Source organism: Lissotriton vulgaris, chromosome 8 (assembly GCF_964263255.1).
Source record: "Lissotriton vulgaris chromosome 8, aLisVul1.2, whole genome shotgun sequence".
In the NCBI taxonomy this organism is placed as follows: domain Eukaryota; kingdom Metazoa; phylum Chordata; class Amphibia; order Caudata; family Salamandridae; genus Lissotriton; species Lissotriton vulgaris.
Genome location: NC_141696.1, coordinates 1,141,431,836 through 1,141,446,808, shown reverse-complemented (window position 1 = coordinate 1,141,446,808; position 14,973 = coordinate 1,141,431,836). Strand labels below are relative to the sequence as shown.

General features: G+C 40.7%; 1 protein-coding gene across 3 annotated transcripts in view; it reads left to right on the top strand.

The window, feature by feature from the left end:
- LRCH1 (leucine rich repeats and calponin homology domain containing 1) overlaps positions 1–10,180 on the top strand; it is a 798,407-nt gene extending 788,227 nt beyond the window's left edge. For 2 of the 3 annotated variants that reach the window (XM_086934996.1, XM_086934994.1), the window contains exon 20: positions 8,033–8,638. In XM_086934996.1, coding sequence (XP_086791122.1) covers positions 8,033–8,146 — 114 coding nt within the window. In that variant the 3' untranslated portion in view covers positions 8,147–8,638. Of the gene's footprint in view, positions 1–8,032 lie in introns of all 3 variants that reach the window. The other variant, XM_086934995.1, reaches the window with a different exon arrangement.
- Positions 10,181–14,973: the final 4,793 nt, after the last annotated feature.

The window sequence follows — 14,973 nt, the reverse complement described above, 5'->3', positions numbered from 1 at the left end:
TACGCCTGCAAGTGGAACAAATTTGTGATTTGTGGCATGGTGCACAGCAAAGGCTGTAGTTATTTTTTCTGACCCTCTTTCAGAAGTCCTTTTGTACCTTCTTTCTTTGGCTCAGCAGGGCTCTGCTCTGGGCACTATTAGGGGCTACCTTTCAGCAATTTCGGCCTTTCTCAGGCTCCCTGATCAGCCCTCTCTTTTCAAGTCCCCTGACGTAAATAGATTTCTCAAAGGCATTACTCACCTTTTCCCTCCTATTCCATTTGTGATGCCACAGCGGGACTTGAATCTTGTCCCGAGCCGCTTTACAACTGTCCTATTCGTTTACTGACTTTGAAGACTGATTTCCTGGTTGCCATCACCTCCGCTAGGCGCGTGAGTGAGCTCCAGGCTCTTTCCTGTAAACCTCCTTTTCTACTGTTCATCCGGTTAAGGTTTTGCTCCGCACTCGTCCTTCCTTCTTGCCAAAGGTTGTTACTGCCTTCCACATTGGGCAAACTATTATCTTGCCCACTTTCTTTCCCCCTCCGCACCCTTCCAGAGAGGAAGAGATACTCCACAGTCTGGACCCAAAACGTGCGCTTTCATATAACCTGAATCGCACACAACAGTTCTGGATGGATGACCAGCTCTTTATTGACTACGTAGGCACCAAGAAAGGCCGGGCTGTAAACAAGAGGACTATCTCTCACTGGGTCGTCTTGTGTATAAAAGCCTGTTTTTCTTTGGCTAAAAAGGAACCTCCGGTGGGGCTACGAGCCCATTCTACCAGGGCAACAGCAGCTACTACTGAATTGGGACTGGTACCCCCCTGCAAGACATTTGTCAGGCAGCCATGTGGGCCTCGCTGCACACTTTTACTAAGCATTATTGCCTTGACAGCCAAGTCCGGAGAGACAGCTTTTTTGGCCGTTCTGTTCTCCATGACTTTCTGATGTGATCTTGGTTCACAGACCCACCACTGGGGTTGGTATTGCTGGGGCATCTATTCTAAGGTAAGGAATGTATCACTAACGTGTCTCTTTCAGGTGCACAGGTTACTTACCTTCGGTAACGATATATTTGTAAGAGGCATTACTTAGTGATAGATTCCTTACAGCCCCAGCAAGCCTCCCCGTTCTGCGAATTGATTTCTAGGGTTATGTTCATCCCTTTCAGGGGCCTAGTTTCAATGCACGAGTGGTCAGTATCTTGCATGGCTCTGCATTCCTGGCGTGGAAAATCGTGCACAGAACTGATGTCCGCGCGTGAGGGCTGCCGCAACGTCATCCCAGCGATCACAACGCCTGCGACGGACGCGGAGCCGCACCACGCCACCTTCCGACTCGTAGGGGTACTGCTGACGAAAAATTTCCGGATCCAGCCTGACACCTGGGGGTAATTCAAAGGTAAGGAATTTATCACTAACTAATGTCTCTTACAGATATCATTACCAAAGGTAACTAACTTGTGCTTTCCAGCCTATCTACCCAAAGGCTTAAGATGGAGAAGTGAAGTTTGGTGTGCGTGAACTCACAATGTAATAACACATCTTTTTATGAAGGTGGTTTTTGCATTGTGTGTTTAGAAACCACTCTTTTAGAAGTAGCTGGTGTTTTGTGCTCTAACATTTGTGTTTCTCTGCCTGATTGTGGATTGACTGTCTGGATTTGAAAGTGATAGGATCTGGGGAATATCTTGACCCAGGGGAGGAGGTAATACAGCAACAGTCTGACCTGTATCTGGATTGTAGGGGGGGGAGGAGTAGCCCCTAGAGGTGAAGAGGCCTGGGTTGCTGCCATAAAACAATGGTCCCATCTCCTGCTGAGTGATTGAGAATCCATACCCCCACTAATCAAAGGAAGAAGGTGTCACTGGCAGGGAGGCACACAGACTGGTTCGAACAGGGGTCAGTACCCCCCTGAACACAAACACTTCAAAGACCTTTAGGGGTATAACTATGAGAGTTGAAGCCCCTGGATTTGGAATAAATGGATTGATCAAGACTGAAAAGGATCAAACCTACTTCATGGTCAAAAGGAACCTCTGCCAAGGAAGAAACAGCTGAAGAGACTGAAGGAAAGGACTGACCCTTTTTGTGTGTTCTGTGGCTGTCCTGCAGTTTTCTGCTTTAACTAAGGAGAGGCTAAATGAACTGTGCTGTGTGGTGTGTCCCCCTGCTTGACTGGACTTTGCTGTGTGCTGTGTCCGGAAGTAACTTCTCCCCAAGGGCCCGAGGTGAGCTGGCACTCTGTTATGGAAACTCAGGAACACAAAGGTTTCCTGGAGATTCTCAGCAACGCCTGAGACCCTCGTAAGAATTGCCTTGTGATCATGGGCACCTGGAGTCCAAGCGAGTCTCAGCGACGCTGTGCATGTGCTTTTTGCAGCCTGAGCCCTTTGAGGATTGTCCTGTAATCATGGGCACCCAGAGTTCAAGTGAGTCTCAGCAACGCTGTGTGCGTGTGCTTCGTGCAGCCTGAGACCTTCGTGAGGAGTACCCTGTGATTGTGCACAACCTGAAGCTCAAGTGAGTCTCAGCGACACTGTGTGCGTGTGCCCTGTTGCAGCCTGAGATGTTTGTAGCACCAGCAGCCCGGACTGGCAGCCCTAGAGGAGCTGAGCTGCTGGCCCGAGCCCGCCATTGCCAGAGCAGGACCTCGAACCAACCCCGTCGAGGGAGGGTCCGAGTTGCACTGCCCGGAATCCACAAAGCTGCATCGGAGGCCCAAGTTGCGGGAAGTAGAGAGGAGCGCGAGGTCGCACCCCCTAGGTAAGGTGCGTCACCGCCAGGGGTGGGGTGCGGTCTCGGAGAGAGACGCTCTCGGCCTCTCCTATTCCTGCTGTGTGAGCCTCTGCTTCGGCTCGTATCGTGGCCTGTACTTACCAAGGAGTGGCAGTACCAGGCCGGAGTGAGGCGCTGACTTTGGTTTACATCATACTCGTGTGGGGGCATCTGTTGACGGCAGCTGACCACGAGTCAGTACAAGTGGCGTAATACACTCCCGTGATCAGTGCGGGAGTGTATTACGCATTGCATTATACTGCATTACGAACTACCTGATTGTGGTAATACGCATTGCATTATTTCTGCATTACGAACTACCTGAATGTTGCGTTACGCATTGCATTATTTTGGCATTACGAACTGCTTGATTGTTCCATAACGAACTGCATTATTTTTACATTGCAAAGTGCTTTATTCTTGCATTACGAACTGCATAGCATTGCATTAGGACTGCAGTGGATCATTTGGAATTGCTCATTAATATCGCCAGAACGTACAAGGGCTGGTTGGCCTAGTAACCGGCCAGGAGGAATATTACAAATACGCATATGTTGGATTCATATTGTGTGGTCTTATCATATATCTTTTTATATCAATGTATACTTGTTTTTATGAAACTCGTGTGGAGTCCATTTGTGGTGTCATCATTGGATTACTGAGAGCGTGGTTGCAAATACTTTACATACTTGCCTTAAAGATAAGCCTGGCTTCTCGTGATAAGCTACAGAGGGGGTGAGCGGGGGCTATCTGAGGAGGTGTTCTTCCTTTCCCTGACGTGGAATCAAGGGTCCCTATTTGGCAACTAGTGACCCCCAGGTCTAAAAATAATTATAAGGCAGAGAATGTATAGTTAATGTTTTCCATTTCCTGGCAGTGAAAACCTCCAAAGTTGCTTTCACTGCGCAAGGCTGATTCTCCTATAGGAAAATACTGGGTTACACTATAACACCTTATAGTGCTTAATTTCGGTTTGGGAGTAGCTAGAAAACTGATTCAAGTACTCATTTTAATAGTAATTTAATATCCAACTTAATGATCAAGACTGATTTTATATTACTATTTAGGAAATTACGCTTTTAGAAAGTTTTAATTTTCTTGCCTAAAACCAAAAGGCCCTTTCTGCCACTGTCACATGACCGCTGAAGCCTCTCCTATGGTGACATTGTTTCACGACAGTGGACAAACGGCTTGGGTATGGGGAGAAGTGTTTCTTCCGCGAGAGGGATGGCCTGGGGGCTGTACCCAGCCCTTCCAGAGCTTCAAATGATCAGATTCATGGAAAGAGGATTGTGAGATAGTTAATAGTAAACCATGCAGGATGTGCTGCAAAAGTGGGTTGGCCCACCCCTGCGAGCTTTCAACCTGTTGGGCTGGATGTGGACAGCAGTTTCCCCTTCCCACAGGGTGGCACTGGGCATAAATGTGGCATTCCCAGTACCCTCCTCAGAACACTTCTGGACCTGGGAGGAAGCAGAAGAAGCAATGCCGTGCTGACTGAAGAGCCTGAAGGTAACTGTACCTGCTTGCCTTTTATTGAGGACTCTAGTAGTGACTCTTAGGGTGAGTTGGATTATGTCATTTATTTTTGAGCTACAGGGAACACCACAAACTTCTAGGGGCACTCTTCCTGCAACTGCCCAGCCGATCAGTTCAAACATGACCTGCCATGGACCCTCCTTCTGGCCTCTGCTGGAATGCGTCCTACCCCCTAATATTTCCCCCCATGTTCTGGACCCGTGGCTGGTGTTTAAGTGTACCTGTCCTTTTCCCAAACTGCAGGAAGTGGGACTGGGATTTAGAACCTTTTGCCAACTTTCTGCCTGGTGAACTGATGGAGACCGGGTTCGCTGTCGACATTGAATTGGCAGTCTGCCTCAACTTGCTGGTTTGCCCTGCAGAAGGACATCCGAGGTCTGGAAAGTCTTCCACATCCAAGCGTAGAAAGCTTAACTGAGACGCATGCTGTGCTAAAGCTGATTGACACTGAGGCCTTCCTTGGTACGGACTCCGCCCACTCTGCGGTTTTCCTACTGTAATCGATGGCTGCCCCGGGATCGCACACTTCAACAGCCGGCTGACGTTGTGCCCCGCTTCGGATCCAGCTTGCAGCTTGCTCTGCAATAACTTGTCGATGCCCACTTTTCCTCCATAAAAGTTTCTAGTCAGAAGGCAAACTTTGCACTGGGACAAACCTGCCTTATGTATCTGACCAGCGAATCATCGAGGTCTGCCTTAACTTTTTACTTTGACCCGTTCTAGCATGACCATAGATGCCACTTTGTGCTATTTGGTGCTATTTTTACTATGTACACCAATTGTTGCAAATTACAACATTTTTCAGGGCAGAGTAGTTTGGTTGTATGTGTGTGGCTCATCTAGGATGCCTAACCACATATTGCATGCTCCTACCTTCACTATCTGTATGCACTCTTTCCTTTCCTCCAGTTTCCACCCCATTCACCATTAGGAACGCTACTCTTGCAGCTATAAGGGCTTATTTTACTTTTTTTTCCTGAAAAGTTGTACAAACTTTTTAAGGAAAAAAACTTTATATTCAGACATGTGGAGCCAATTGAATATAGCCAGGAATATTCTAAACCATTTGAAACTCGAGTCACTCAGAACTACCATGAAGACAATGTGACTGAGAAGAGTGTGTTTGCATTTGTAATAAGATATTATGCTTCACAAGAATACATTAACATAGTAACATGTTGGAAATACATGTCACATTGCTGTTAGATCAATATTTTAAAGTAAATGATGACACTGTTGGCATTTATATAGTTTGGAAGCCTTTAATGCTACAATATTGGGAACATTTTACCTATTTGACACTAAATCGAGGTCATGTAGCACTTTCTGTTTAAAAAAATGAGTTAAGGAGGTTTGAATTAGATGTTTTTCAAAGTGGGTGTCAGGTGTTGAGTGAAGTGGCAAGCTTCCCAGGAAGATAAGAGATTGTATCATGTATGAAATAATTGATAAATATGAACATCGTGTCAGAACAATTACTAGGATAAGACAATAGGGTTATTTTTTTTTTACAAATAAGAGCAGGAAAAAAAGAATATGACTAAATGCATAGTTCTGGTAAAACCGTAACTGAAACCTAGATCAATAGAGAGGCTATTTCTGCTGAACTGTGAGGAAAGTGAATAGGTATGTAATACATATTATCTTCTTAATAGTGCCTCCAGGGCGGTTACGCTAGGTTCAGAGGAGTGTCCAGATGAAGCCTTGTTTTGTACAAGGGAAATACCAGAGGACCTGTGTCACAACTTCCCCTGATAAACCACTAGGCAAAGTCAGTATAACATGTAATTTTATATATGATGTTGATTTAGTGTTCTCCCTTGCAACTCATTCATGTAGTTATATGTATGGATGTGTGACTTCCCAGTACCCTTTCTGCAAAGGGGGGTGGTGAATAGTTAAAGTTCTGGTAAATTGGAAAGGTACTTTAATTCATACTATCTAATAATATTGTTAAATATAAATAAGAGGTTGATGTAAATCCCTGAAAACTGAATAACACCAAAGACAGTCAATGTAATAATCCAAATCATTGTGGTTTCCTGTCTTTTATATACCCATACATGGCTGCTAATACTCAGTTTGTTAAAGACACCTTAGCCTATTGACTATTTTCAAACAAAGAAGAAAGTTGCTGCTGTATCATTTCTTGGTACTGGGAAGTCATTTGACATGCTGAACTGAGACTTCGTTTATCATTTAAAAGGCTGTACATCTCCCTTTTAATTCACCAAGTTGATTTCTATTGAGGATCAAAAGCAACTGTTATAAATAAGTACCTGGGGGATTGGTATTGATGGGCCATGGCATGTGGCAGATGTTTCCAATGATGCCTCCTCTTTTACTCTCTTTATTGAGCTCATTGCAATTAGGCTCTGAGCCTTTATTAGCTCTACTTGAAATGGACAAGTAGATTAAGCTATATATGAATGACATAGGACTATTTTTAAAGGCAGAGCAAGAATGTTTATAATTTGTTTTCGGTATTCTATCCAAATAGAGGCAATTGGGCAGATACAGGGTTATGCGAGTGAAAGTGCGATACTGGTATTTAACTCTATGATAGATCGTCTGCTAAATGAATTAAAAGCTCGGTTTCATTTGAGGAACCTCAGGATGTATGTAACAAATGATGTTCAATAAATGTATATCAATTGCAGCCGGTGTGTAGTACAATTTAAAACATTCTGATTAATTTGCGTCCAAAGCGCTTGTGATAGATAAGAAAAATAAGTTTTGTAAAAATGTTGATTCTCTTCTTATAATTGTATTCATTATGTGAACACATGAGAGATTCAAGACTGGGGACGTTTTACTCCCTGAGGCTTAGAAGCTAGGTGGCTGGATGGTAGAACCCTAAATGTCATATATTTGCAATGTTGCTCAGTGATTAGTTCACTTAGGGGTTTCAGTACAGGAGTTAGAGGGGAGGTAAATAAAATATTTTTGAACGAAGTAAGACTTCTGTTTTTTAGCAGTGACTATCACTTGCAGACTCTTCGGAAATGGAGGGAGGATAACCAGAGGTGGCACAGAGTTGAGTCGCCTCTCTAAGAACTAATATTTTACATATGCATATTTAAGCATGTGGCAGTTGTAAAACCCCCTGCGGAAGAGACATAAAGTGAGCGCTTGAAAAATTCCTTGCACTTTTCAAACTGATGTTATTGGCAGGTTGAGTCACATATTTAGGTTTGGTTTGTGTCCGTTTTGTTATCTGATTTATATTTCATTAGCAATGTGTTATGCAAACATATAGAGATGGAACATAGGATAGAGCTGTCTCCTCTGCACAAGTGAAATGTTCTATATAGGAATGCATATATGTTACCAGAAAGGCTAACTTAATTCATCCCCAAGTAGTTCAAATGTGGTTTTCCTGATCAAAATGTAGAAATGTTCATCTTGGTGGAAAGATCAAATGTTGGAATTTCATATGGTAGAAATTACATGCATAAGGCACATATGATGCAATATATTGTGAATGTAGGCCTTGGTCTTGAGGCCTGTGTAAGTAATCCTCCAGCTGTTATTCATTAATTTCACTTATAGTGTTTTTTATCAATTATATTTTTAATGAATATAGCTTTTGCTGTCACATGTTGCCTTAATGCTTTACACTTGAGGGGTGATCAGAAGGAGAGACCTGTAGTCCTTCAACAGTAGTAATTTGATTCTAAACAGAGAGGATCATTCACTGTGATTCTTACTGACTGTGGTTCTTTCTTTCAGGAGAAGCTCTGCCTGCCACATCACATCCTAGAAGAAAAGGGCTTAGTGAAAGTGAGCCTAACAGTACAAGCACTGCTGGATGAAACCGTAACGAAGCAGGCTCTGTTTCTATGAAACCGACTCCCTCTGCTCTATTCTCCTGTGTGATCATTGCTGCATAAGCTACCTATGAATTGACAACTGGTGAACAGACACTCATGATAATACCATTGAAGATTTATCTTGGATCCAAAACAAGAGGCTCCTGGAATGAGACTGTTTGTACTTAAATTCACAGACTACATTGCTCTCTCTCTGGCACAACCAGAGGTGTCAATGTGAACTTCTTACTGTGTATGTGAGTTTCATAAATGACAGAGAGGCCCCGTGTGCTGCCTATGGCCAGTAAGACTTTGGATGCTCTGAGCGGCTTGTATTGCCCTATGTTGAACTGTAAAGCTTGTGTGTGTGTAACACGGAGTTAAATTGGGCTTCCTCTTTAACAGGTGGTCCTAACATGCGGGGAAGCCAAGCATGATACACTGCACAAATGTAGAAATTACTTTTTTATTTCAAAAGCAACTATTTAGATGAGCAGAAAACTATATATTAAACTATCTCAAGATAATACTTATGAAACGGATGTGTATAACAAATCAGCCTCTTTCTGAAGAATGGAATGTTATTGGTCAGATCCTGCTTAAAAAAAGGTGGTGCTTTAATAGGTTTTTAATAAAATGTGTCATTTCTTTGTCGTTTGGGTGTAAGTGAAATATTGCTTAAATAGGATGCCTTGGCTACACCTTAACTCAAATAAATGATACAGACTGCCTGCAACAAGGAAGCATAACGAAAGTTAAAGCTGAAAAAGGGCTGGGGTTTGGCCAAACAAGACTGCAGAAGAATCCTTAAGCGAATGGGAGGCTACAAGTTCAAAATATGAATTTCATAAAAGAAGTACATGTACAATTTAAACATCATGTAGACTGCTTTAAGTAAAGCTCTTTCTTTAGGATGCCATCAGGATTTTCACAAATACATACATAGTCATCTAATCCACATTTGATACTGAATTGAAATCATTTACATAGTCTTTAATTATCCTTAACATCTGGCATAGGCTGGACTTGTGTGCCAATGCAAGATACACTGGCACCACACTCACCATCTAGTTCCTTCTTCAAAAACCAGGTGGCAGCATATTGAAAGTGTGGCGTGGTCTGTGTGGACAAGCCAGGCTTCACCATGTTCTCTGTTTTTTTTTGTTTTTCTTTATTGTAAAGTGTTTCACTGTGCAAAGATCAGCAGACACTAGTGATATGGTGGGCTTTGTATGCTTTATTCACTTAAGCAGCCCCTCCATAAAAAAATGTTTTAACAAAAGAGGTGTAGCCTATCGAAATAATGAGCTCACTCCCTTTACTAGATGTTCTGTATTCTTTCAGTAAAGTACAACAACATAGTTTTATAGTTGTAGAACATGTCACCTGTGTCCATTTGAGTATAGATAGGAAAATATTTAAGTATTATTTATTAGGTAGCTGTTATTCATCCTTTTGGGATGCAAATTGTAAATTGGGAAAGGGAATTGTATTACTGCTTTATTTGTGGTTACACACTTTTCTTGGCGACTAGAACTACTTTTTATTGTTAGCGCTAGAATGTATATTTGTATGTCTAGTCCCAGCAATCATATTTTTTTAATGAATAAGACTGGTGTATGACTTTTTTTATAGTTAATATTACTTTGTTATTTGGGTGCATTACTTATATTTTTTAACATTCCAGCAGTCTTTCAGGTCCATATACAGTTTTCAGTATGCACAATGTATGTAAATATTCAGATGCTGATGTTTTTTGATTTTGTCAAGTAAGGAAAGAAGAAAACTTGAAAACATACTGTGAAAGTTATACTTTCTAACTGAGAAATGTATATCTCCCTATGCAAACCAACCATTGTTCATCAAAAATAATGCATGAACGTCAAATTTTCAATTGCCATTTTTGCGATGTCTTAGTTTCTTTCAAAAGCCATATGCACAGCAGAAGAAAACTGCAACAAAGGCACAATCACATAGCAAGCACATCTATCTAACAACAGAACCCTTCACACATAGCCCAGTATTGTTTCCTCTAAGAAAATAATTAGCAACGCTTACACCAAAGCCCTTATTCCTTGCGAGTCATCATGTGTATAGCCATGGATCATACCAAAAGATATTTCTCATACACCTTCCTTACCTTTGTTGGTTCACATCTAGATTTTTAACAGCAAAGTGATATTACATTATTTATTTTCTCTTTAGTTCCATCTAATCAATCAGTACATTTCCGTTGCAACATAAATCTTCCTTGGCTCCTTAAAAGGTATAGTTGCAATTGTGGTACAGGCTGGAGTAGTACAATTCAGGCAGAGGTGAAATAAGCCTCTAGCTTCATGATACATATTTATTGCAATAATTTACCCATTCCAGTCTGAACATGACCTCGTCCTACCTAGAAGCAGATCCTTTGTGGAAGCACAGATATGCACCACTGCCTAACTAGTGGGCTGAAGCGTGGGCTGGGTAAAACTGAGCAAAGCTGCATAGCTAATGTGCATAACCAAACAGGCATGTTGGCCATACATAAGCAAGATCCACAAGCTCTTAGAGATTGCTTGTGTTGCAGTTTGTGTACACATCTGGGGCTGGATCCCATTGTCATTTGACACAACATCATAGTATTTTCAACCAGTTCACTACTTTTAGTTAGGCCAACACTGGTAGCGAGGCACAAGTTCACAGTGAGTGTTTTCAGAAAACCCCGTGATTAGTTATATTCTTTATTTTAAAGCAAAGAAAATGTTTACTTGTGGGACATTCCTCTCAATAGTTTAGGTAAGAGGTGGAACTTGAACCAACCAAGTGTTTCTGCTATGATTGTTATGGGTTTCCCAAATGAACGTTTATATACACTTTGCTATTAAATATTAAATGGGAATGATCAATAGCAACATGCATTTTAAATGGCTAAAACACCACTAAAGATTTAAGAGCCAAAACGTAATCTAAACAGGATAGTAATTCACTGAGAGGTTTCTGGGATAGGCCCATGCAGTGACATCTCCAGTGTACCGAAGGTTTAAATAAATCACCACCTGCATTCGCTAAAAGAAAGACACTGATGCATTATCATCAATATACATTTTGGGTCTCCGAGGAACAGTTCACTTACTATAGACACCCCCACTTTTATTGCTAATGCATAAGCATATGAAGCCTAATCACTGGATAGGGTAGATTAATTTCAGGCCTTTAAAATAGCCCTATATTTTAAATAGACTGAACCCACTAGTCAGACTGGAAATGTGTTCACTAATATTACCCTGCAGCACAAATAGCATTTAACAGAGTTTTGTAAAAACTAGATATTGTAGCTTCTTTCTTCGGAATCTTGACTTACAGTTAATATAATGGTCACATTGGGTGTCTCAAATTTACCCCACCACAAAGCAAAAGCGGCAGTATTTTGCCTTTCCTTCCGTCAGTTTCACACAGCCATCAAAATGTAAATCATAATGGATTGCTGAAATACAAGTGACAAATTGCACCAGGTGGGTCATGAAATTGAACACCTAATTGTTTAGTTAAACAAGCCAGTTAAATATATATTGCTTCTTTAAGCACCTATTACAGGCCTCCATGTGGTAATAATATTTAGTAATTCTAAATGAACTAATTAATGATTTTAAAAATAATGGAAAATCCTAGCCTTTTAAGTCATTCAATTTTTTATGAGTCACTAACCCCCCTCCAAAAAATCTACACACTAATTTTAACTTTTGTACAGTAATGTGCCTGCTCCAGAGAAAGGGATGAGGGAGGCAGGAGGATGGTTGGATGAAAAAGAAAAAGTAAACTGGCAAGGAGTTCACTTAGCAACATCTTTAATGAACAGAGAAGACTTGGCGGACCATTTTATACTTTTGTGGGCAGAAGATAAGTCGGTCAGGCAGACAGAATAAATTATTGCATCGGGCTGACAGAGTCCCCACCCACCAAATTTAGAAATGAGTGCCAAGCCGGTGGTCATTTCTTAAGCAATGGCAGAAACCACTGTCACAGTGGTTCCTGTCAATGCTTTCTTAAGTTTGACACACAGCTCTGTCAACATGACGGAGCCATCCATCAAATGTATTATTTTTTTCCAAAAAGAAAATCTCGAAGTGTGATTTTCTTTTTGAAAATAAAAAATATGCCAGCATGAGAGTTATCTCCCATGTCAAGATGGAGATTTTTTAGATTTGAACTGCCCCTTACCACCTGGGCTTTCCTGCTGGTGATGGGCAGTAAAAAACAGTTATATGTCCACCCACCTAAATTTGGCATCTGGCAATACAACCATTTCCCTGACAGGCCTTACTCCGTCTGGCTATAGGAAAAGTTTGGCCATGGCAGAGACTAAGTAGTCTCTGCCATTGCCAAACAATGGTCCACCCGCATATAAACTCAGGGGACAGACAGTTATATTGGTGGTAAGTATTCTCCATCACTGTTGCAACGGAATATGCTTACTGCCAATATACAAATTGTCCAGTTAGCTTCAAATCCAGGAAACCTATCATTAATGTGTGTTACATTTACACAACATTACCAACGTTGTCAGTTGAAAGGCGGAGTCATTCCTGTTTCGCTTAGAACCTCTGATCTGCAGTTTAATAAACTTAGTAGAACTCATTTTTTGGTGAGAAATCTGAAGTCAAATTTCCGTAAAACAATTTAAGGAGAAACAAACGTAGTTTAGAGACGTTCATGTCAATTTGAGGTAACTCTTTCTATTAGGTTGGAAATATGTCTTCCATGTTCTAAAACTGCAACAATTTAATGCCAAAAGCCATGATCCAGTCAAATCAGTGAGATGAAAGGGGAAGTTTCTACATTGTGACTCTAATCATATTGCTTGTATCTAAGAAAATATCTGTCTCCTCCATCCTAAAATGCAACTTTTAAAATGATGTATCAAACCTTGAAGACAGATTAGTAAAACATTATTCTGAGACAAATAGGAGACCCTGTAAAGTCTGCCCATATTCAGCATTATTCCACTGTCTGCATGACTTACAAATATGATTTCTTTTAAAGTTTATCATTAGTTTTTGTGGGATTTAGTTCAAAAGCATGGTATGGGGCCCAACTTGGCACTTCCTCCAATTTTGTGAGATGCCCAAATAAATCAGGCCCACTGGAATTATGAGATTTTGTTTGTTTTGTTTTTGCATAATTATTCTTTTGCCACATATTCAATCATCTGCTGCATACATTGTAGATTTTAACAAAGAAAAGTTTCTATCTCAAACAGATCAAACGTTAATAAAAACATGGCGATATGTGTTCCTGCATATGGATGTTAAGTTGTTACTAAGTGTAAAAATGACAAAATAATGAAGTAATACTGTCACAAAATGTGACAATTTATGCTGCTTAATTTATCATTTTTTGCTGCATAATTTAGTAATTCTGCCATGTAATTTGGTCCTCCTCTGCTGCATAATTCCAGTGGACCTGAATATAAGTATAAAACATACCTGTCCTCCAGTGAAAAAGAAAGCACAGCAGCTATAGTACCTTGTGCTATCTAGTGATATGGTTATTTAAACTGCCTCATCATTAATAAAGAGGATAGTTGTGCTTAGAAATTGATAAATTGATGTTGCTGTAGGAGAGCAAGGCCCTGATAAGCACTGGGCCTGCACCCTTTCCCTTGTGATGGGTGTGTTTAATTAGACTTTGACTTGACATAGCACACAACCCAGTTTTTTATGAAATCCAGTGTGTCTAGCACATCTCAATTTCTCATTTGTTTTTAATAGCTCCTTTGTTGTACATCAAACCTACTAGTGATAGTTTGACTGCTTTTTGTGACAATTACTACTAGCGTGCTGCATAAACCTATAGTATCTGGGGTAACTGTATGTAGTCAAAAGGGTGGGAGTAAGAGGGAAGTTGGTATTCATGGTTAAGTTAAGGTTGAAGGTCTTACAGGAATTGTGAGAACCTGAAGTTCTGGCTACAAGATTTTATGGTCTGAGAGGGGACTAGTCAGAGATTTTAAGGCATAAGAAAAATAAACACTGTTATTTGAAGACATAATATTCATACAAGTATGTGTTTCGTGTGTGTCTATGCAAGCATTACGGAAAGACCAGCATTGCCTTTGTAGTAACTCACATTTTGACCCGCTTTGAAAATGTTTGCCCTAGAATATAATATGTGGCACTATTGCAGGAGAACATCTTCTTAGAATATCAGTATGCAAGCACCCTAATGGCATGGCAACGGAATCGTTCCAGATGTTGAATTTTGGTCTATTCATTTTTATTTTTTAAAGAAATCACTACCAATCACAGGCTACCATAACACGATGTTTATTGGTATTTTGTTGAAGTTAAGCACTGTTGCTGTATGTACATTAAGAGCAGGTTTATTGACATATACAGAATAGGGTTAATGCACCACCCCATTCTTATGTTCTGTGCCAGCCCGTATACATACAGGATTTTCCCAAGGTGGCACACTATTTGACCATCGTTTTAATATGGATGTGGGGAATTTATATGTAGCCCATCACAGTAATATTTTATAGGCAGCTGGAATGTTGTTTGCTACGTCATACACAGTGCACTTTAAAGCTAAATTTAAGTATTCTTTAAACATTTGACTGTGCTGTCATGGGTTGACTGGCAACGTTGAACTTTGTAAATTATGCAGGTGTTTGAAATCCGGTGTACAGAATCTGACAGAACATAGGAAGCATTTAGAGATTAAATATAAACATGGAGATTGTTTGCTGCATCTTGTTTCGTAGAATGCAGTTACTAATATTTTTTTATATGTATATATGTCAACTTGAAGCTTTGTAATCATTATTTTGACAGATTCCCTTGTTCATCAGAATGAAAACAATGCGAATTTCTCTTGACA